The sequence below is a fragment of the Balaenoptera acutorostrata genome, chromosome 1 (genome assembly GCF_949987535.1).
Source record: "Balaenoptera acutorostrata chromosome 1, mBalAcu1.1, whole genome shotgun sequence".
NCBI classification, from domain to species: domain Eukaryota; kingdom Metazoa; phylum Chordata; class Mammalia; order Artiodactyla; family Balaenopteridae; genus Balaenoptera; species Balaenoptera acutorostrata.
Window position 1 is genome coordinate 22185820 of NC_080064.1, and position 25427 is coordinate 22211246.

General features: G+C 37.1%; 1 protein-coding gene across 6 annotated transcripts in view; it reads right to left on the reverse strand.

Moving 5' to 3' along the window:
* EYA3 (EYA transcriptional coactivator and phosphatase 3) overlaps positions 1-25427 on the reverse strand; it is a 100554-nt gene that overhangs the window by 36362 nt on the left and 38765 nt on the right. For 4 of the 6 annotated variants that reach the window (XM_007170510.3, XM_007170504.2, XM_007170507.3 and 1 more), the window contains 5 exons: positions 19837-19880; positions 16367-16446; positions 11534-11600; positions 8560-8696; positions 1695-1832 (listed from right to left, as the gene is read on the reverse strand). In XM_007170510.3, the coding sequence (XP_007170572.1) occupies positions 1695-1832; positions 8560-8696; positions 11534-11600; positions 16367-16446; positions 19837-19880 (466 nt within the window). Of the gene's footprint in view, positions 1-1694; positions 1833-8559; positions 8697-11533; positions 11601-15256; positions 16229-16366; positions 16447-19836; positions 19881-25427 lie in introns of those variants that run through there. The other 2 variants (XM_007170511.2, XM_007170509.3) reach the window with 2 other exon arrangements.

Sequence of the window (25427 nt, forward strand, 5' to 3'; positions counted from 1 at the left end):
GTGCTGGGGTCAGGCTGCCCAGCTTACATCCTTGACTTATTTACTGTGTGTCTTATGTGCCAAATCTGTAAAATGAGATTAATGACAGTACTTCCCTCATAGGTGTGTTGTGATTACATGAGTAACACCTATCTCTGCTAAAATAATGTTAAGCACATAATATGCACTTAACAAATACCAACAGTGATCATTATTAGCACAATGGAGGAAACTGGGTTAATTGATCTAAAGGGAAAAAATTTACTAAAAGGTAAGAAATTAGGATAGTGGCAAATGAGGTTGAAAGCATAGCTTCATGACTTTTTTAAAGCAATGGCTCTTAAAAGACCCCCAAAAGGTGGTTCCTCTTGTTTTACAAAGAGGGAGAAGTAAGCACAGCTATCAGGTTCCTCAAATTCAAGGTACAAGTACAGACGAGTGGTGGTTCTACACCTTGGGAGAGGATTATTAATATAAAGGAAGAGAACTCCTTGTTTTTCTTTCATGACCTAGGTGTAGTCATCAGAGATATATCAGTTTAGGAGGGACTTGGCTACTAGATTTGCCTGTAGTTGGACCCCAAAGCCTACCAAAGTAGAGGAACACTTGATAAAAATGAAAGGGGGTAGAGGAGAAGACAAAGTCATGCTCTTGAGTTTTTTCCTTCTGGTTTGTTCCCATTTTAGAAAGAAAGAAGGGGGAGGGGACAAACATAAAAAGAAAGGAAAATAATTAAGAGGAGACTCCGTAAACAATAAGAGATAAAGGTAGCTCAGAGCAAGGTCTTAGGAATGTAGTAACCAGTTGTTCCCAACAGACTAAGAAAAAGTAGTCCTCAATCATTTTATTGAAAACAGTTAATACTGAAAATCAAAATATTTTGTTTAATATAATCTACATCAAAACAGTTTTTCATCATCAAAGTTTATATTTTAAGAATACCTAGGACTGGTTTTATAAGGAATAATATTTAAAAGCTGGGAGAAATCGGGAGAAAGGAGGCAGATGAGAAGCCAAGTAGATGGACATTAATTTCCAATTTGGAGCAATGACAAATTCCCTGCATTGGACTTGGAAGGGTAAGGAATTAACTTCACAGTGCCTTTTGAGTTTCTTTGTCTTCATTCCAAATAGTCCTGTCATAATTCTAACCTTTTAGAGGAAGAACTCAGGAAGGCAGAGATGTTTAGAGTTCAAGCTTTAATGCTATGCTTTCCATCACAAAATAGAAACAACACTGAATTTTTTGAACAAGAGAAAAGCTCACCAAGAAGTAGTAAATGGGGGTGGAGGTATAACAAAAACCACAGCAGAAAAGCAGCACACATCTCACAAAGCAGCACTCAATCTCACTTTCCATTCTATTTGGACTTCACATAAAAGAAGTCAGCAAAGCTCTAACCCATGGAGTCTTCTGCTAATTTACAGGACAAAATGCCACTGAGAACAGACTAGAACAAAATTAGACAGGTTTTCTGGACACCAACGTGCAAAAGAGGAGTCTTCAATTCTATTAAGCAGTTCACAGTCAAAGGCTTAAACTACTTATGAACCACACTCCTAGGTTCTAGTTTGTCTAACACAAAAAGCATGCACAAATGCAAATATCCTATATTACCCAGTATGTTTGGAGATATAGGTAGATTAAAAACAAAAAACAATAATAATTTAAAAAAAAACAAAAAAACAAAACACACACAACCATGCCTGTTTACCTTGAATGGGATAAGAATAATGTGCTGGGCTTGGCTGGCTTGTGGTTAACCCTGTAGTGCAGGTAAGAACACTGTGTTGACTTGGAGATGGAGTCTGAGTTAAACCACTTTCAGGTTTCATACCTGGCCACAATGCACCTGAATCAGATAAATTGGACCAATTACAAACAAAACACTGGAACTGAGGAGCATGGTTATGCTTTCAAATATCAGCCAGTAGGTTTAAAATCAAAATCTTAAAACAAAAATAAATTTGCTTGTAAGAGAAAATTATTGAATCTCCCACTCGTAATATACCACAAGCAAATACAATTTCAAAGAATTGGGGAATGGGGCCATAGAAACAAAAATCTTGTCAAAAACCCAATAGTGATATGTATGTATGTAAGTTCACCTCAATGGTTGGGGAAAATTGATCAGCAAAGGGCTACTGACACCCTAGCACTGTTGTAGAGTGCCTGACATTCCTGTAGAGTGATAAATCATTTATCTGCATTGTCTAGGTAGGAGACATTCCACATACGTTTAAAATTCACTTACCCATTAAACAAGCACCAGATTTTTCTAAAATGTATGTATACTTCTCTGCCTTCTTAAGCTGGTTATTTTATTACCTTTATTTCTTCTGATTAGGAAAGACATACCTGCTTACTTTTATAAATTAAAAAACATTAACAGAAATATAATTTCTAATTTTTAGAAATGATAAAGTCATATATAATCCCACCATCCAGACTTAACCGCTATTCACAGTTTGCATAAGAGTCACTCAGATTTCTTCTGTTTACTAATCTCTTTTTTCTTCTTTTTAATAAAAATGGCATGTTACATGCTGTTCATAATTAGCTTTTCCACATAATACCTGAGACATATCTTTCCCTGTTAGAACATATAAGACATCATAGCTATTCACTTTTATTTTTATCACAAGGCTCCTAAGTGACAATCTTTCTAAAAAGTATTTATATCCTTTCCTGCCTTCTTAGCAGGGAGGAAATAGTGACCATACCTTTTCTCAGATCTATACTGTGCTGTGCTATGTACATTACAGAAACATCCCCAGAGGCTACTGCAATATGTGAAGACATTTGCTTAGTACTAAGTAGAACTCAATTATAGTTCTATGATTTGAAGGCTCTTGTATCACTTTGTCTTTTCTCTGTGATCTGTCACTTCTTGACAATCTCCTGTTTCTGGCCGTATCTCCTTTTTCATTTGCAGTAAACTAGGAAACCATTAAAAAAAGCTTGCTTCTACACGACAGCCTAAGGATATCCTTTATGAGTGAAGAGTTTCTGTCATAAAAAAATTTTTTTTTTTGGCCGCGCTGTGCAGCATGCAGGATCTTGGTTCCCCAACTGGGGATCGAACCCATGCCCCCTGCATTGGGAGCATGGAGTCTTAACCACTGGACTGCCAGGAAAGACCCCAAGTTTTTGTCATAATTTTGGCTATGCAAAAGTCTATTAAAAACCTCACTGTAGGGAGGAGATATGGGGATATATGTATAGGTATAGCTGATACACTTTGTTATAAAGCAGAAACTAACACACCATTGTAAAGCAATTATACTCCAATAAAGATGTTAAAAAACAAAACAAAACAAAAAAACCTCACTGTGCTCTGAATAGTTATAGCTACTGGATCAATATAGTTGAAGCAGATAATTAGGCCCAAGAAGATTCATCAAACACATTCCAGGTAAGAAATCAATACCAAGGTCAGCCACAGATTCAAATTCAATATTACCTCACTTCATATACTCTTAATCTGATAAGAAATTTATAAATATATAATGCTTTGAGAATAAGGACCTCTGCTTCACCAGGGCATTCACATATCTTAGTGTAACTCAGATCTGTAAAATTTGTTGATGAGTAAATGTAAGAATAGTAAAAGGAGATGTGAAAATCTTAAAAGGTTCACAGTGGAACATGGTAATTGCCTTGTCTCAAACTATTTTTTTTTTCATTGAAGTATAGTTAATTTACAATGTTGTGTTAGTTTCTGCTGTAGAGCAAAGTGATTTAGCTACACACACACACACACACACTTTTTCAGATTCTTTTCCATTATAGATTATTACAAGATATTTAGTATAGTTTCCTGTGCTATACAGTAGGTCCTTGTTATTTACCTATTTTATATACAGTAGTGTGTATGTGTTAATCCCAAACTCCTAATCTATCAAACTAAAGCATTAAAAAAACAAGACATATTCTTTTCTCACCTACTAAACACATGAAATAACATATTTGAGGAGATTAAGGAATGCCGACATCTCCAGCACGAATTAGGAGGGTTGCCCTCCACCCCCTTCCACCCCTTGGTTCATGATGATTTTCAGTCTTGCCCAGGTAAGCCACAGCTTAATTCCTTGTTATGGCTGACATTTAACAATAAAAAATATTTGAGAATGTAGTTTTTTTAAACATTTATGATGTGAAATTTGAATATTAGTGCTAAGATTCTTGGTGGTTGACTATCACACTTTTTAGAAACATAGAAACAACTTGCCTTTTCAATGTCACAATAACTTTCAGATTTATTGTAATCAACGTGTTTTTTCTCTAAATAGGTTCTGAACCTGAGGTGTTGGGTTTGGAAACATGTTTATTATTACACTGTCCTAAAGTACTATCTTACTAATAAGAATAGTATTAACTGAGAGAGTTTTGCTAGTCTCATTATTCAGTATGTATCTTTAAAGTTTCAAAATGTAAAACTTCTATAAACTGGTCCATCTTATAAGGTCAGAAATTAGTGCAAAATGTCCAAGACAAGTAGAGAAAATAATAGATAGTTTTGAATGTTTTTGGGCAGAAACATGAAGTAGCTATTGAATATTATTTTACGAAGAACAGAGGAATAAAAGACAATATGGACACTGCCTCCAGTATCACTGTAGCCCTACTCTTTAAGTGTGTGTGTATCTATCTGTCTATCTTCCTTTAAAAGCACTCTTTCCAGAATTCCAAGTAACAAGCAGCATGAACAAATGGTGTGACTGTAGAGCACTAATGCCAGCAGCAAAGAAGAAATGAAATCCTGGCTTCCTGACTCCTGGTCCACTGTTCTTTGCCTACAAGTAGACTTTCTCAAGTCATTTTAAGCACCAAGAGCCTGATGTAGAGCAGCAGCTGATCTAAAAATGGCAAAGGAAGTCTGCCTCTGAGTGCTGTTCTCCTGCTGCCCCACAGTGGGGTCTTATCACAAACTCAACCCAAGTTTCTCAGCACAAATACTTCCCCCCTATTGGTTAGTCACTAACCAAACTAATCTGAGCAGTTCACTTTGCAGTAATATATATCAGAGTAGTGGAAATTTAGAGAAGATTAGTTTGGTTAAGAATTGAAGTACATATAAATGCTAAAAAAACCACATGAAAGAATATCTTGTTGATTTAATACCTCACTGGGATGAGCTCTTATAAATACTAAGTAATTTAATCTGAGTACTTTTGTTAACTATAAGTAGATGTATATTATGGAAAATATAGAAAGTGAAAAGAAAAAAATTGCACAGTCTCATCACACACACAAAAAATACAGACAATTCTCATTTTTGCACGGGACTGTGTTAACTGACACCTGTACACATTGGAACTGTGTCCTCACTTTGCATGGTTCCTTGGTAATTGAGATCAAATCTGTACTGCCTGTACTGTTAACATTCAGTTTTTCTTCCAAATTATTCTTTATGTACATATTTTTAAAAACTACTAACTTGGTATATTATATTGTATTTTCAGTTTAATATACTGCTTTTTTCAATTAATAATAAACTTTTTTCAAGACACTAAATATTCTTTAAGAATATGATTTATAATGGCTACACAGTTTTCCATTCTATGGATACACTGCAATTTAACATATACCTTTCAATTCAATATGTCTGTTGTTTCCAATCTTTTGCTATTATAAATAATGCTGTGACGAATATCTTGGTAGTAAATTTTTGTGGTTATCTCTAATTAATTCCCTAGGATAAATCCCTAAAAGTAAAATTACTGAGGGATATGGCATGAACATCCTTAAGACTCTTAATACATACTGCCAAATCTCCATCTCATATTAAAGTTCTTTTAAAAGAAGGTAGAACAATGGCAGTTAAGCCAATCTTTTATGAGCCCCTAAAAACGAACGAGTACCCTTTCTCTCACACGTATTCATGCAGATCACTGGAAGTTAAACCTCAAATCCTCATTCTACCATCTCACCAGATTTCTATATAGCTCTGAAAAGATATGACCACCATTCCTTTACTTTTAAAGATTAGTCATAATATGGGCTTCCTAGATTTCCTCCAGTCTTTTCTCACTTCTTTAAAAGGAGGAAACTTTTAAATTTCAAACTCAACTCTGAGATTAACTTTTTCATACAGACCTAAATTTATAAGCACTTCTGGAATTAAACAGACCGGGGTGCACTTCTAATCCTAGGCATTTACTAACTGTATGACCTCAGGTTAGTCACTTAATCCTTCTAAGCCTGTTTCCTCATCTATAAAAAGAGATAATGCTGCCACTTACTTTTTAGGGTGGTCCTGAGGATTACATAAGAAAGTATTGTAAAGTGTGAAGCACTCATTCTCAGCATACTGCTTGCGTAGTAAGCACTCAATATTATTATATTATTAATACTGTATAAATATATAACATACAATCGTATTACAGTAAGATTTTCTAAAGCTCTGTTTACATCTGAAATAAAATAACAGACTAGCTAATCTAGTTTTAGTGCTAACAGGCAACACTAAGATAATAAAATTACCAAAATCTTCACAAGAAAAAAAGAAATGGAGTCTTTTTTTTAACTGAAGTGTAGTTGATTTACAATACTGTGTTAATTTCAGGTGTATAGTATAGTGATACAGTTTTTTTGTTTTTTGCAAATTATATTCCATTATAGGTTATTACAAGATATTGGGTATAATTCCCTGTGCTATACAGGAAGAAATGGAGTATTTTACATCTGAGTGATATAAAAGAAAAGAAGCCATGTGTTAAAACATAAGAAAATGTCTTTCAAAAATACAGTCACTTTAAAAAGCATTACACACACACACACAAAGTATTATAAACATTTCCTTAAAATTTCCTTTATAAAATTTGAGAATATGCCATACCTATCATTCAAAGGCAAATTAAGCTAATGAACAGTTCTCTCTGAATTACTGATAAGAAAAACTTATTAAACAAGTTTCCCTCACCCCCAATTATTAAACAGAAATAGATTAATAAAAGAGCCTGTTATAACCAATATTTCTTTATAAAATAAACACTGTTTCCTTCAAGTTTTTAACAGGGATCTACCTATTTTACAGATTTTTCTTTCTTTCTTTAAAATGAGGGAAATGCTGTGATTATAAAAGATACCATAATATCTAGGACCTATATGCACATGGCATTGTGCTAGGTATTCCAAAATCTGAGTTCAGAGATATAATAGGAGTTTTATTTAACATGAACAGCAGAAATAATCAACTGTTCAACAATGTCATAAAGGGCTTTTGGCTTTCTAATAAAGAATTTAAATCAAAACAGAGAGTAAAATAAAATGTGAAATACTTTATACTTGCTGGCCTATTGTTAGCCAGCTGTTGATAAATTAGCTTTAATATATGCAAAAAGAAATAAACACAAACATATTCACAGAGTCCTGCTTCCGAAAGGACTGCTCAGTCTTGTCTGGTTAAATATATCAGAAACATAAAATTTTAGTATATACCGACAGGCACTGAGGCATGGGTGTACAAACAGGAAAACAAGAGCATTTCTGTTTCTCTTCTCTCATGAAGTTATCAACTACCACTATCATTAAACATAACCCCCAATTTTTGTTTCTAGTAGTTATCAGGAGCTAAGGAATGCTAACAAGCCTCAAGATAAGAAAGCTGTCAGTATCATAAAAGAGTAGCCAAATAGGCCAGGAAAAGTAGGAATCTCAAAACCAAAAGCAAGCAACACCCAGAATCTGTGGCAATCTGAAAGATTTCTCTAATTCCTAGCTAGTTTCAATAAAGGCTACACAGTTATAATTTTATTAACATATTGAATATTTTTTTAAAAATACAGTATTCTCTTAATTTTCTGACACCAGTTCTAGGAAAGCAGGGAAGGGGCAATAAACCACACTGACAATATCTATCAATTAACACACACACAGAAAAAGCACAGATATTATTAAGTGCCCAAAGAACCTCAAACTGACTTCTAGTAAATCATTCTAATTTATAGTTCATGTACAAGATACCTAAAACCAAAGAACAAAACTCTCTATGCACATGATAAGGTTGTACAAAATTGGGGATTTCCCCCTCTAAGACGACTTTCTGGTTCAGCAGAGCAACAACTGATCAGTTTGGGGCAGCAGGGAAGGAGAGGGAGAAATTGACAAAACAGAGCGGGGCTGGGGGGTGGGCAGAAAACTATAAGGTACATTCCATCTGGATATGTAGATTACTTGGTTTTAGCAAGAAATTAGCCACCTCAAAATAAATTTGTCATGGTATCATGTTTTGTATGAAGTAAGTCAAATCAACAGTAATTCCTCAAAGAGTTTCCAAACACTTGAAGATTCCAAGCTTTACAGTCAAGACTTAGTATCCTGGAAATAGCTACATTACGGCAGATAAACAACTGAGTATTGAGAAGTTATGATTTTATATGACATGCATCAAATATAGTGCTGGAAAGTTGCATACCCAACTTCTATCACACCTGTGCCTGAGCAGGTGCTCTGCCAAGAACAACGTGGCATCTCTCAGCTTCCTGATCAGCCGTGCTCGCTTTTGGGGGAAAGACGGAAATTTCTGGGGGATAAAATCAACATTCTTAGCAACTGCTCACAACAGAATGCCTTACCGAAAGGAGGTAGTCCATATGTTTGGGTTGCCTGAGGGTAGACAGCATAGGGTTGAGACTGCTGCAGTGGCTGATACTGAGTCTGCCCAGGGTAAGCAGTTTCCGAAACAGGAACTGAGAGGATATGTGCATAAGGTCTAGAAAAGTTCAAGAAAACAAAAACTTTCATGTGAGAAAAGTAGGGGAAATAGCTAATACCACTAACAGCAAAGAATCAGCAATGAGGAGACTAACCTGCCACATCAAATGTCTCTTACTATGGTCAGAAAGTAGAATTATTTTTTCCTTTCCAGGTTCTACTGTCACCTACCTAACAAACAATTTTACAGAAAATTTAATAGTTTCAAATATCTTCCTCCCAAGGTCCAGCTACTATGCCTCAAACATTTGTGGCGTGCCACATGCAAGGCCCTATGTGAGATACAAGTATGGACTAAACTCGTTTATGCCCTTATGTCTAAATATAGAACAAAACCCTAAAATGACAGAAAACTGGACAGAACAGGATTGGCAACTGGCTCCATTCTCCACCTAGCCCTCTGGGCCAAACTAAAGTTCTGAGAGGGAAAGTGGGACTTAGAGAAGAGGGTGAGGCTGGCAGAGAAAAGGTAAGCAACCATATTAGAAAACAGGGAGTACAGGTGTGGCCCAATATCCCCAGATCGAGCCTATAAAATAGAAGTCACATAACTAATAAAATCCAGTAAGTTCTAGACAGGACACAGAATTGCCCCGCTGATATTTAAGCCAGAGTACACTGCCACTAGTTGGTGACAACCCCATCAGGTTTAGCTAGAGATTGAACTGAACAGTGAAACTTCTGGGATTTTAAACTAGCTAGATGACCTGGTCATTTATCCCTGGAATAAGATGGCGCCACATTTTATGCACTGAATTTTTAGATACCGGTTATTTTATTTGATAGGTTATGCTGTACTTATAAGCAAGAAAGTGTCATATGTACCATATAGATCATAACAATAAAATAATGGGGGAAAGGGGTGTTTCAGAAAGGAAAAGATTTTTCCCCCCCAGTTTTGGGAAGAAGAAAATGAAGGAAGCCTATAAAGAAATGGTCTGTGAGCTGAGCAGATAGCATGTGCAGAAATGGGAAAGGGTGTTTTAGGAAAAGAGAAAAACTGGCAAAGGTACAGAGGAAGGGCTTCAGCCTGCAAGGAGCACATATTATATTAAGGGAAAGTATAAGAAGACAGACAGCAAAGACCTTGAATATGAGGCTAAAAGTGTTCAACTGGGAGTCACTGAAATTGTTGAGCAAAGAATGACAAGATCAGAGCTGTTCTTTAATAAAGATTAGTTTGACCTTTCTTTGTAAAATGGACTGCAGAGGGTGCTTGAAATAGAGGCGGTTAAAAAATGCAATGCTATTTTAGCTAAGTGGTAAGGAGGTCTGCATTAAGATAGAAGGCATAGGGACTCCCCTGGTGGCGCAGTGGTTAAGAGTCCACCTGCCAACGCAGGGGACACGGGTTCGAGCCCTGGTCCGGGAGGATCCCATGTGCGGCGGAGCGGCTGGGCCCCTGCGCCATAACTGCTGAGCCTGCACTCTGGAGCCCGAGAGCCACAACTGCTGAGGCCCGCCCACCTGGAGCCCGTGCTCCGCAACGAAGAGGCCGCCGAAGTGAGAAGCCCGTGCACCACGGCGAGGGATGGCTCCCGCTCGCAGCAGCTGGAGGGGGCCCGCGCGCAGCAATGAAGACCCAACACAGCCAAAAATAAATAAATTAAAAAAAAAAATTAAAAAGGAAAAAGATAGAAGGCAGAGATAATAAGGTGTCCTGAGTACAGCAGGTATGCAAATATTTTTTGAACGAATGAATGAATTTGGAATATGCAATATTTACATCTCGGTAGACCCTAAAAGACTGAATTTGAAAATTTCTATTCTTCTTAGCCAGATCTGAGACCAGGAAATAGCTCAGGTTGTAGCTGTTAATCAAATCACGTGAGAATGATTTAAAATCTTAGTGACTTCGAATGGATTAATCTCCAGATATGATAAAGATCATAATATCATTTTTTATATAGTGTCTTTATAGCTCAAATTATTTTCTTATCTTCTTCATAATGATCTCAGAGAATAGTTTCAGTCATTTCACAGAAGAAGAAAACCACATGAAAATGACTGGCCCAAGAATGCTATTAGTGTTAATACCAGGTTAGAATTTGGAGAACTCATTGAGTTGACTTTTCAATTAGCTCATTTTTTTAACTGACGCAAAATTCAAAAGGAAAAAGTTTTCTTTTTATAACATACCCATACATATCACTCACCTCTGTTACCAAAGGTGAGTGTTCTTTACGTACCCTGCCTATGTAAGCACATCAGAATTTATCCCAGTTTAATAAAGCACACTTGTATGTATCTATGTATGTAGGCTCACTCTATCAATGCACAACTGCTGGCTCGAATATACACACTGTTCTGCACCTACTCATCTTGGAGATGATTAACTTAGTGGACCTTAAATGCTGATCTTACCTCATGAGGCCCAAAATATTGCCTCTTAATGACTTCAACCCACTAAACCTGTTTAATCTCAAGCCTAGTTCTACTCTTGAGGACACTCCTAAAACAATAAACTGAACATAGATTAGGCTGAGAAGTCCCAGTCCGAGGCTGGCTTCAGCTTTTTAAATTGATCTCTCTATTAAAGTAGAGCAAAGAGAGATCAGTAATATGTTTTCATCACTAATGGTATTTTGCATTTTTCAGTGCCTATTCATTTTGAGCAAGCTCCTGGGTAACAGTGATCTATTCCAGACAATCATCAACTTTTTAAAAGGATGTTACATAGACTATATTTAGAGGGAATGAAAAAACTGGAGTAGGGAAGAACAAGAAAGGTGAAAATAAGTTAAATGTCAACTTAATAACTTAAATATCAAGTTAAATTTTGCAATGAATCTAGAGAAAAAGCATACAGATTTTTGAAATAATTATTCAACTTACTTTGCAGAATACATTTGTGAGGTATAATCATTGGATGAGCGAGGGATGTAATCGGTGCATGTCATAACTGAAAGAAAGATATCACCAGGAAAAAGTTAGAACATTTTAAAAATGAAATGGGGAAATTTCATGTCTCACTGTATAGCCTTTCAAACTAAATAACAGACTACAACTTGGGCATCAGAAATTTAGAAAGACTATGCAGTAGGAAATACCTCATTCTTAGAGACTTTTAGAGACAGTAAAAGAAGCTAGAATGCAAGGGGTATGGTAAAGTGCTCGAAAGTCAGTACCAACTGACCTCTGCCTTCACCCATCACTGATCTACAACCATAGATGAAGCAACTTCCTAAGCTCTCAGCTGTGCTCATAGGCAAACTTAAAATGCAAGATCTATGTCTAGGAAACCACATTATACTTCTTCAGCTTATTCATTCTCTGGGTGCTTACCCTATTCTGAATAAAAGGTCATAAGAATGACTTGCAGGAAGACAGATTTGGAGCAAGAATCCAATTTTATTAGAAAACTGTAGCTACTGCTGTATATAATCAACAGCAGAAAGATGTAAGTATGCTTCTGTATTACTATTTTTTCAGCTTTGTAGTAAAGGCTTTACGTTTGGCAAAGCAGAGACACACCTGAGGAACTGATGTAATACTCTGATAAACTATCAAGTAAAGAGACTTTCACAGCTAGTGTCCTCTTCACCTCCATGACTTCATCCAGAATAGATACCGTCATGAGGCTTGACCCTAATGATTTCATCTGGGATAAATACTGTAAATATTCAACTCAAGTTTGACAGATAGCAGAATCCTATTCATTAGCACTATTTCAGTCCATATTGTAGACAGAGTAACATCACACAGAGCTTGTACCAGACTCTTGAACTGTTCAAGAACTTCCTTCAACAACTATAAAGGAGGTTGCTCTATTGTGATTAGGGACTAAGGGTGAACCAACTAACTTTATGTCTAGCTAGGTTCCCTGAGTGTCTGACCCAAAAAGGGAACCCTGATCAAGATCAGATGCAGGGCCCATTCATGCCCAACAGTACGATAAATCATCACCAGTGAGTTTATCATGAATCTTGTCCACTGCCGTTGTTCAAAGTCTTTGAAAATACTTAATGGCAATTTGCAGATTATGTTAATCCATAATCACTTTGACAAAAATGAAAGGGATCTCAATTAGATCTAAAGTTCTTAGCATTCATCGCATAGAATGAAAGTTCATTTGAATTCTACATAATGGTTCCTTCTCTGCTGACAAGTACATTCAAAAACCCAAATCCTTCCCCTCCTCTGATTTAATTTAATTCTAGAAGAGGTCCACAAAACATCCTGGGAGATCTAGGCCAATTTTTACTTCTCTAGAGAATGAATGAGCCTTGATCTTGCAGCACTTGGGAACTATGAAAGGCTTATAAGGAGTCAGGGCAAGGGACTTCCCTGGTGGTCCGGTGGTGAAGAATCCGCCTTCCAATGCAGGGGACGAGGGTTCAATCCCTAGTCGGGGAACTAAGATCCCACATGCCATGGGCAACTAAGTCCGCGCGCCACAACTACCGAGCTTGTGCGCCTCAACAAGAGAGCCCGCGTGCCGCAAACTACAGAGCCCATGCGCCACAACTAGAGAGAAGCCCGCACACCCCAACAAAGAGCCCACGTGCCGCAATGAAAGATCCCGCATGCCTCAAGGAAGATCCTGTGTACCATAACTAAGACCCACTGCAGCCAAAATAAAGAAAGAAAATAAATAATTAAAAAACAAAAGAGTCAAGGCATAATCTGCTTAAAATCTGTAACTTCTCTGTCCCCTTGCCAAGCTGTGGGACAGCTGCCTTCCTACTAAATTGCAAAAGTATTAAGATCATTATTGTATGTGCACTAAATACCCAAGTTTTCTGTTCCCTTGTGACAAAAAATTACATGTGAGGTGGGATAATCAAGTTTCAATGACCTATGTCAGCTACACAACAAAGCCAGACCCCAGAATAAAATTACACAAAATGGAAATAGAACCCAAATTTCTTTAGCTTTGTGTAAATAAATTTGGATGTGTTTAACTTTGTACTGGTTAAAAAAAAAAAAAAAAGCAGTGGAGATGAAGCAAAACCTTGAAATATATCCTGAAGGTAAAACTAACACAACATCCTGATGAATTTGTATGTAAGGAATGAGGAAAACGGGAATACAGGATAGTTTCTAGGTTTTCAGCTTGAGTAATTAGAGGGATAGTGAAACCACTTCCAAAGATGGGGAAGTTCGGGAAGAGGACAGATTTGGTGAGGGCTAAGGGAATAAAAAGTTTTCACACATTTTAAGTATGACTTTCCTTTTAAATACCTAAGTGGAGATGTCAAGTAGGCAGCTGGATTCACAAATGAAATTAGGGGAGAAGTCAGACTGGAAATACAAATTTGGAATTAGTTAAGAATGTATAAAACATTTAAAGTAATGTAGTAATGGATGAAAGGATGCAGAAAGAGCAAAGATGGTAGACTAGAACCAAACCCTGAGGCCCACCAACATTCAGAGTTCAGATAGTAGAAGAAAGGCCAGCAAAGGAGAAAGGTGGGAGAAAAAATAGCAGGAGGCAGGATACAAGGAGAGAAATGTCCACTAGAACTAGCACTTTCAGTTACTGAAAGTAACTAATAACCTTAACAAAAGCAATTTCATTGGAAGAGTGGTGACAGAAGCTAAATTTGAGAGGGTTGAAGGGTGAATGGGAGGTGAGAAAGCAAGTGAGGGCAACTCTTTCCAGAGGTTCCAATGGGTCATGGAACAAAGAGAAGGTCTATATCTAGCAGGGGATGTGGACCCAAAGGACGGTTTTTTAAGATGGTAGATACTGAATCATGTCCCTTTACTGACAGGATGGATTAAGAAGAGAAGAACATGACGATGCAGGAATGGTATTAGGATAACCAAAGAACCAAAGTACCAAAGTCCTTGGGGGAGGTGAGAACAAATAGGGTATGAAGCACAAATAAAAGGTTTTACCTTTGACAGGAGCAAGAATACTATTCCAATTCTGACAAGAATGAAGCAAGATAACATGGGTACAAACACAAGTAGCTTTGAAGATTTGGTGGTGGTAGGATAATAAGGGAGCTTCCTGTCACAGAGAGCTTCTATTTGAGAAGGAGTCACCAGTTAAGCATGAAGAAAGGTGAATGAGTATAGGTGCTTCGAGAGGAAAGAAGTGGTGTGAAATATTAAAAGGTAAAACTCATGAGTAAAATGTAGTAGGGTGCCCACTTGAGGCCCTGTGAGTAAATAGTCAGCTAGGTGTATAATTCTTCCAATAATGTTCATCTATTTGAATGCACTTACAGAGAAGGTAGAGAGTTGGATTAAATTATGACTGGGGTTTAGCAAGAAGAGCACAAGAGGCCAAATTATTGAAGGTATTTGTAAGGGAGTAATTATAATAAAGAACCATAGAATCTATGCTGAGTAAAAAGGGACAGGAAAACAAGAAGGACATTATGGGTATTGGATAGGTCATCTACATGGATGTTGAAATTACCAAGAATAATAAGAGTCTGGATGGAGAAGAAAAAGAAGATCTAGTCTTTAAAGAGCAAAATGACTAGGAGTTCAGTCTGAGGTAAAAAAAAATGTGGGGGAGGGACATAAATATAGACTTCAAAGGAACTAGAGTTTTTGAGAAAAAAAGAGAAATGGTTTTCAAGAAGCAAGAAGACAACTTACCTCCGGGCCCTGAAGTATATAAGGAACAGGCCTTTTTCTTGGGGATGAGTGAGATATTAAAAAAATTAGAGTAGACACTTTTCATTGATTAGAGCAGTTTCCCATATGTATCAGAATTAGCTATCTTCTTGAAAATGCAGATTCCCATCCACATCAGGTCTACTGAATGATAATCACTGAAGATGAGGCTAGAATTCTACATTACAAACAAGCACTCCAGATGACTCTTAGGTATGCTGAAAGTTTGAGAACCACTGGAACAGCATCTTTGAGGAAATAATATACACAACTCAAGACATACCATTTTTTTTTTTAAATAGGCACACCATTTTTTAACACATGGGAATTATATAAGGTTAAGCATAATCATCTTAAGATATATCCCCCAAACAAGTATCTTTTCAAAAAGTGTCTTACACAAATTTATCCTTTTAAAGTGTGTGGGAAAATATGGAAGGGCACAGCTATTGGGTTGGCAAAAAGTTCGTTCGGGGTTTTTCCGTAAGATCTTATTTAATTTAATTTCAAGGAGGACTATTTGCCCTATGGAGCATACTACCACGATATGTCAGAGAAAGCTCATGTTTCCACAGGAAAAAAAAAAGAACATTCTACAAATTTTTGTCTAATGCATGAATATAACTGTTCTACAAGAGAATAAGGGTTGGTAAGTGGATCCCTGAGATGGATCTCCCTCAGGGCCCAGTATCAATCTTGGGCCCTCGGGGCTTACTTTTCTTTTTTTGGCCTAGATGGATAGGTAGAATTATTTGGTTATTAGGAAGGTAGAAAAATATCAAGCCCTCTGGAGAACAGTCAGAGGTTGGCCCACAAACTTTTCTGATTTTGAGTAAGGCACTATTTATTACCTTTAGAACATCCAACCTCGAAACAAAAACACAATCACCAATCCCTGGGGAGTGAATTCCATGTGATTTTGTTCCTTAGCTGGTATGTCAATAAGGCTTATAGGAGAGCACAAACAAGGCAATGAAAGAATTCTGGATATTCTGAGACAAACAAGGCAATCAGTGAAAACCAATTATAAAAGAATAGCATCACCTGGTCACAGGAACACCTCTTCCACGGTGCACAGAATATGGTACTTACTTTCCTCCGACATGGTAAGGTTTGAAGCAAGGCTTGAAGTTTCGGGTTTCTGATCATTGACTTCAGAGTTGCTTACTTGACTGGGAAAACCAAAATGAATACATTAGCCCCTGACTGACCTGCTGCATTGCTAAAGGTGATTAAATCAAACCCTTTCTTCCTAGGTAAGTAAGATGCAAGGTAAGTCTACTTTATGAAATACTTATTCTTGGTTTTTAGCGGCTACCTAAAGAGCTAGGGCCAGGGCTAGTACCTTCAGCATTCTACTGTTCTTCGTCATCACTTCAATCTTTATATCACTCGGAAATTCCACCTAAGCCACAGGCAAGTCGGATTTTCTCTAAAGACCACATGGTAAAAGAAAAATTCCACAACACCAAAAACTGCTGTCACTTTATTTCCAAAGTACCAAAGGGAAGTAGGAAGATGCTTGATTTCAGACAATGGTCCTCATAATCACTTGACAAGTTTTTTCAAATCATACACGCTTGCTTCCAAGAATGGGTTCTGAACCTTAAAATGGTGCATTCCACTGTATTTCCTTTCCCCCAATTAAAAATAAACAAATTTTTATTTGTTATCATTCCCAAAACTTAGCAACATCTTTTTAAAAAAACTTGTAAGACAAATTAAGAGAAATTGTAAAAGATAAGTCATGTAAACTGGGAGGACAAGTCATTACGTTAGACACTTTAATGTTGGGAAGATACTCACTGAAATTCTGAATTGGAGATTATACTTTCATCCCTCACAACGTCCTCCCTCTTCCTTCTACCTTACTTTCCACTCTCCACATATTCCCTCAACTACCAGTATAGCACAGTGCTTAAGAGTGTGGATTCTAGAACCAGATTGCTTGAGTTCATATTCCACTTTGCCAAAACTAGCTTTATGACTTTAAGCAAGTCACTGAATTTGTGCTCCAGTTTTTCAACTGTCAATAAGGGATAATTATAGAAGCTACCTTTTAGGGTTGTTATAGAAATTAATGAGTTAATATATGAAAAGTACTTAGAACAGAGACTAGAACAGAGTAAGTACAATATAACTGTAGCTAGTATTATTACAATACAACTTCTCCCCAGCCCAGGTATTCTTCCCACATTCATGTTCCCTAGGAAGAAATCTGCTTTGCTGTTCTACACTCCAGGGAGACAGGGAGGACCCTGTCCCAGACACTACACATATCTGGAAAGAGTATTTTTAAAAAGAAAAAAATTTTTAAAAGAAACGTTATTTATAAAAAAAAAATACACAGCACCAAAATTCTTAAAGCTCTCCTTATCTTTTCTGAATGGACCTCTAATATTCAAGCATAGTATCAATAAAGTTTTTTTTTTTTCCGGGTATATTCTCAAGGTTCAAACAACTTTCCCTAAGATGTAATTAATTTTTAAAGGTAAATCCCCAGATGAAGTTTATTTTAATCTATTTACTCAACTGTCTGTATTTCTGGAATAGCGCTTAATATACTAACCAAGATATTACTATGGGAATTGAGGGTAAGGGTAAGAAATCATACTGAATAGTTACATCATTGTTTCCCAAAATGGCTTATTTCTTATAATTACCTGAATGGTAAAAATACAGACTTTTGAGCCCCATCTTATGCCTAATTAAATAGGATTCCAAGGAGAAAGGTATAAACCCAGACAAGAACTTCACATTTCTGACTACAATGACTGGTCTTCTATGTGTACCTGAATAAGTCTGGGGTTCACTGTTATACCCACTGTTGAAAGACTATTTCTAGATCCTGTATCTTAGAAGGTATATTTGTATGGTCTGGCATACAATGGACCAGTTCCTAAAATCCTATGGTCCTGTAATCTTATAGCAAAATCCCCTACTTATTCAACTTAGTATCTAAAGATTAAACAGAAACAACAGCACCAAGACAGTGAATTAACTCCAGCACTTTGTTAAATATTTAAAGTTATTATATCTAGAAAAATTATTACTGTCTCAAAATATAATTATTTTCAGTTATATAAACATAAATTTTACTTAACAATGTGTATGATATTAAAAAAAAAAATGCTCCAGGGCTTCCCTGGTGGCGCAGTGGTTGAGAGTCTGCCTGCTAATGCAGGGGACACGGGTTCGAGCCCTGGTCTGGGAAGATCCCACATGCCGCGGAGCGACTAAGCCCGTGAGCCACAACTACTGAGCCTGCGCGTCTGGAGCCTGTGCCCCGCAACGGGAGGGGCCGCGATAGTGAAAGGCCCGCGCACCGCGATGAAGAGCGGTCCCCGCACCGCAATGAAGAGTGGCCCCCGCTTGCCGCAACTGGAGAAAGCCCTCGCACGAACCGAAGACCCAACACAGCCAAAAATAAATAAATAAATTAATTAAAAAAAAAAAAAAAAAAAACCCTTGCTTTAAAAAAAAAAAAAAAATGCTCCAAAATAAAATTTCCCTCCTCCAAAAAAGAGCAAAAACACCCAAACTCCAAAAGTAAGCGCCACAAATATTTCATTCTCATTCAATAGAACTCTTGTCAACAATTAACACAACCAACTAAAGAATGGATAAACAAAGTGTGGAATACAGTGAAGTATTATTCAGCCTTAAAAAGGAAGGAAATTCTCACACATGCTACAACATGGATAAACCATGAAGACATTACGCTAAATGAAATAAACAAGTCACAGAAAGACAAATAACTCATGATTGCACTAATAAGAGGTACTTAGAGTACTCAAAATCACAGAGACAAAAAGCAGAATGATGGTTGCCAGGAGCTGGGAAAAGGGGAAAATGGAGAGTTATTGAAGTCTTTTTTGGGGGAAGGGTCAATGCTTGATAATGAAAATATGACAGATCATTTAATTGGAAGTGTATAACACACAGGGCTAGTGTGACAATAGAATAAATAAGCTGGAATGATAGTGTGTGTGGTGGTATAAGAGTAGGATTCTTAAAATTAAGATGTTAGAGGTGATGCAGTTACCAGTTCATATGGTTGGTAGACAAACAACAGAAGGTAAGAACTGTGGACAACTTAAAATCATGGTGTTGTGGAAGCCAGAACATGACATGAAAGATGCTGCCTCTTTTCTACAAGGGGAGCTGAGCTAATGACTAAGGTGTCCCATATCCATGTGGTAATTAATGATTAACCCCTTGGATTTTCCTTATTTCTGTCTTCCCTATTATGTATACTGTACATCAGACTGAAGAATATTCACCATTGTGTCTCTTCCAAATATCACAGGATCTGAGAGATAACATGAGATTGGTATATATTGTTGAATAAATAATGAATAAATGAAAAAAATCAGCACCTATGTGTTTCAAGGACAAACTTTTAGAGGAAAATTTTCACCTTAAACCAAATAATTTCAAAACGTGAAGACTGATGCTAAAAACCAGAAACAGGGTAGTCAACCCAAATCACGCCCATATACTAATCAGCATGTAAAAACAATTATAAGTAGGTCATTAAAAAGAAATTCAACTCTGTATACCTTAAAGTTTGCTCTCCTGATTCCTGCATCTTGGCTTTTTTCACCTGTAAAAAAATTATACAAAAGCATCAATGTCTTGATCTGTTTTTAAAATCATCTAGCTACTCAAGTGGCAGCCTAATATTAACTAATAAATTACAGGGTAACTGTTTCCTTTTGTTTCCCTTAGATTTATTTTATTAATCCCTATTATATTTTACAGTTAGAGATGTACTTGTTTTTCACATGAGGCTCTCTCTTTATTTAAATGAAAAAAGTGTTTGTCAGATTCAAGGTAAAATAAAAGGTTTACCAGGATTTTTACTCAACACAGAATGTTTACCAGGATAAGGTATCCAAACTTGGATACAAACTGGTTAGTTTAAAATTTTACCAGACACACAGTTTTATTCTCACACAGTAAGTATGGCAATCTCACTATCATCTAATCATTTATGTAACAGAAATACCTTTATATTCAAATTACTTACATGCCAAAAATAAAAATAAATTCTAATCAGGTTACCAGTAATCTAAAAAATATTCTTCACACTATTCTGTTTTTTCCCCATATTTTCACCTTCTCTAATTCCTTCTAAGGTAAAAGCCTTTTCATTGAAACAGTTTAAGAATCCATAAATGAAAGATCAATGGTTAACACTACTAAGTTTTCCCTGTTTTTTTATATGACAAAGAATCTGATTTTAGAGTTTTCTGATTAGAATTACTAGTTATAGTAGAAGTATGCTTAGTGTGCTTAGCCATACAAATTATGAAAACTTAAAGTATTTCAAGCTGACAAAGAGTACTGCCAACCACTACAAAGAGTAAGAACTCACAGAGGCAGAAACTTTGCTAAACAATTTTAAATAAACATATCCGGTGGGAATATAGCTATTTAATATGATTAAATTTAACAATTCAGACAAGGTAAATAATAAATACAAGTTAAATACAAGGCCCATACAATTTCTAATGGACAGCCACTCCTCATGAGAAAACATGACAAAATAAATAAAACCAAATACTCTTGGTTATTTGCTTATGGCATATCAACTCATTATATAATGCTGCCTTAATTTTCATAGGTACCAATAAAGATAAAGAAAAAAGAGGCATTAAAAAAGAACCCTCTAGGGACTTCCCTGGTGGCACAATGGTTAAGAATCCGCCTGCCAATGCAGGGGACATGGGTTTGAGCTCTGGTCCGGGAAGATCCCACATGCTGCAGAGCAACTAAGCCTGCGAGCCGCCACTACTGAGCCCGCGAGCCACAACTACTGAGGTCTGTGCACCACAACTACTGAAGCCCACGTGCCTAGAGCCCGTGCTCCACAACAAGAGAAGCCACCACAACAAGAAGCCTGCGCACCGCAATGAAGAGTAGCCCCGGCTCTCTGCAACTAGAGAAAGCCTGAGCACACCAACGAAGACCCAACACAGCTAAAAATAAATAAATAAAATAATTTTTTTTAAAACCCTCTAAATTTAGAAACAAAATTACAGAAGCATATGAAGAAAAAAGAAAAAAACAAAAAACAAAGAACTTTGAGGTAGATAAACCCTTACTAAGCATGATATTAAATTCAAAAGCCATAAAGGAGAAAATAGATTGATTTTACAAAAATTCAAAACTTCTGTATGATAAAAGATACCAAAACCAACCAGGACCTCAAGGAATTCCAGGATGGTATACATACTGTGACAAGAGAATTTAACTGTATTACAAATGTATGACATAACCTCACTGAAAGGCATAGGAGAAAAATGCGTTGATGGAATAACGCTGGAAAACACGTTTTGACTGGAAACTGCAAGGCTAAAGATAAGAAAAATTCAATTTTCTAGCTTATCTACTGCCATAATTTCACAAATGACAAAATACAGGCTCTTGCTATAATATAAATGTGCTGTCCCTCCCACCTGAAGATGACAGTATTTACATAAGGTCAGATAATAACGTAATTTTCCAATAGTGGTGATGAATCTACGCTTAGCTCACCCAAAGACCCTCTTTGCGATCAAAGAAATGAATTTAAAACATTCTATGGTCTCCTAACAGTAATCCATATAAAAAAAAAATTAAAAAAAAAAAGAGACCTCCTTTTCCCTTTCCACCATGTGAGGTCACAGCAAAAAGATGGCAGTCTATGAACCAGGTAGCAGGTCCTTACCATACACCAAATCCGCTGGCGCCTTGATTTTGGACTTCCCAGCCCCCAGAACTGTGAGAAATCAATTTCTATTGTTTATGAACCACCAATTCCATAGCATTTTGTTACAGTAGCCAGAATAGACTAAGACACAGATTGATGGCATTTTCCAGACCCCCTTACTGTCAGGTTGGAGCTATCTACGTAAGCCACTTCTACAACTACCCCTTAAAAACATCTCATGTGATTCTTCAATCCTCTCTTCCATTTCTTTGGCAACCATGGAGGTTACAGTTGAAGATAATAGCATCACAAGATGAAAGAAGCCTTCATGGAAGACTGGCCCAGGAAAGCTGTCAATCCACATGAGACTAATGTGAGAGAAAAATACACTGCAGATTCATTCTCCAACGTTAAATGCCTATAGTGAGAATTCTAGTTCATATTCATGCTATCATTCATTCAACTGACTGTTCTCTACCAAGCCCTCCTGAAAGGGAATATAACGATAAACAAAATACAGTCCGTGACCTCAAGGAAGTTATAGTCTGGTTGAAAAGAAACAGATAATTTCTAAAACAGTAAAACAGGGACTTCCCTGGTGGCACAGTGGTTAAGAATCCGCCTATCAATGCAGGGGACACGGGTTCGAGCCCTGGTCCAGGAAGATCCCACATGCTGCGGAGCAACTAAGCCCGTGAGCCACAACTACTGAGCCCGCGTGCCGCAACTACTGAAGCCCGTGCACCTAGAGCCCGTGCTCTACAACAAGAGCAGCCACCGCACGCAAGGAAGAGTAGCCCCTGCTCGCCACAACTAGAGAAAGCCCACACACAGCAACGAAGACCAAACGCAGCCAAAAATAAATAAAATTTTTAAAAAGTAATAAATAAAACAGTGAAATAATGATTCTGATAGAAGTTCAAGGTTCTATGGAACACAAAGAAGGAGCACCAAAGCCAGTCTTTTTACTGAGGGGAGTCTAGAGAATTAGAACTCATTTGAAATAACTTAGGTACCTGCTTATAAATGTGGAAATAAAATATTTTAAATTGATATGGTATCCTTTATAGTTTGAAGATTACTCTCCTTTATCGATAAGACAAAAAGAAATTAGGGGTTGAGTGTAGTCGTTCTCTCTTTGCCACTTATTCCATCCTTTTATTCTCCAAGCCAAAACCACAAATTTTAGGGTCCTTTTCATTGCTCTCAATCAAGAATATTTCCCAAGCTTCACTGCTTTTCCATGTTTTAGCCTAGAGTACACTGTGGTTGTAATCATGTACCACCTCTTTTGTCTACAGTATTACTAATTTCTTTTTAATATTTAAATACAAAAGGCACATATGCTCATATTTTTAGAAACCCAAACCATACAGATATGTATAAAATAAAATACAAAAGACCTTATTCTGCCCCCAAACCTCCATGATTTCAGTATTAAGTTTCGTGTATATTCTTCTAAAAATTTTTCCTATGTATATATGTCCTTTTAAAACTTGAGCTCAAAGAGCACCCTGATAGCTATAAAAGAGTTTTTTAAGTGCTTCCAGTTTGCCAGGAACAGTGTTAATTTATACCTCCTATCCTAAAACCGAGTTTGGTTAGTGCCCCCTTTCACTCTACAAAAGAGTTCTAGTTTGGACAATAATATGAGCCGCTTCAGAGTAGCTGAGAAAGATGAAGACTAGGGTAAAAAGATGGAGTGGTTTCAAAGTAAGTGATGACCACAGAGAGAACCATTTCTGACTGCAGAGGACTGAGGACTGACTGGCAACAGGGGAAAGTGAAAGAGAACCTGAGGCTAGGATTTATGTTGTACTGTGAACAATGACTGGAACAATCTCGAGATAGAGCTAGCAAGTAGTACAGAAACAAGAAAGGGATAACTCAATAAGGAAGAGACAATGTGATTAAAATAACTCCAACAGTAATGCTCATCAGCAGCATCTCTCTTTATACACAAGTAAACAGCAGGGTTAAAAATCTTGGCTTTATTCAAGATACAGAAACAACCTAAATGTCCATCGACAGATGAGCGGATAAAGAAGGTATGGGGTGTGGGTGTGTGTGTGTTTGTGTGTGTGTGTATAATGGAATACTACTCAGCCATAAAAAAAGAATGAAATAATGCCATGTGCAGCAACATGGATGGACCTAGAGATACCACACTAAGTGAAGTAAGTTAGAAAAGAAAGACAAATGCCATATGATATCACTTATATGTGGAATCTAAAACACGATGCAACTGAACTTATCTATGAAACAGAAACAGACTCAGACATAGAGAACAGACTTGTGGCTGCCAAGGGGGAGGGGAGTTGGGGAGGGATGGATTGGGAGTCTGGGATCAGCAGATGCAAACTATTATATATATGTATAACTGAATCACTTTGCTGTATACCAGAAACTAACATAACGTTGTATATACCTCAATAAACTATACCTCAATAAAATAATTTTTTTTTTAAATCATGGCTTTATCATCATCAACTTGGGACAGGACCATTCTTTCCACTCAAGTTTTAGATTTCTACTACAGCCTGTGAAAATTAGCTTTACTCAACATCTGACATTTACTCTTCTTATTCTAATTATTTTTAACAGTTAATAAATGCTCTATATTTTCTTAGATTCTATATTTGTCTGTTTGGCACCCACTAATCACAGGGCCAAACTAAGAGCCAAAGTTGCTTACATCTCCCCTGCAACCTAGAGCCTATATTCTGAACCATACTCTGAACTATATTCCCCTGCTGTAAATCAACCCAGCGCCAGATACCTAGTGATAGCTTCTATACCCCAAAACCCTCTGGAATTATTCAAACTAGCCAATCCTAAATAAACAATTACCCTATGTTACATTGCTTCACACCTTGCCTGTGGAAACCTCAATTAAGGCTGTAGCGTATGCATTCTCTTAGAATTCCCCTATGCATCTCTGCCTCCTGAATGACACTGGTGCTTACCCCGTGACCCTGTATGGTCTGCTACGTCTCTCATCTCTAAGAGAACTGTAACATGAAACTTTTTAAAAAAATAAATTTATTTATTTATTTGGCTGCGTTGCATCTTCGTTGTTGCCCACGCACTTTCTCTAGTTGCAGAAAGCAGGGGCTACTCTTCGTTGCAGTGCGCGGGCTTCTTATTGTGGTGGCTTCTCTTGTAGCGGAGCACAGGCTCTAGGCTCCCAGGTTTCAGGAGTTGTAGCACACAGACTCAGTAGTTGTGGCACACGGGCTTAGTTGCTCCGTGGCACGTGGGAGCTTCCCGGACCAGGGCTCGAACCCATGTCCCCTGCATTGGCAGGCGGATTCTTAACCACTGTGCCACCAGGGAAGTCCAAACTTTTTTTTTTCTTCTTCTTTTTTTTCAATGGCACTGACCTCTTCATGTAGTCACTCAATCACCTTTATAAATTAAGACCCAGGTACAAATCAATTTAAAAAAAAAAAAGGA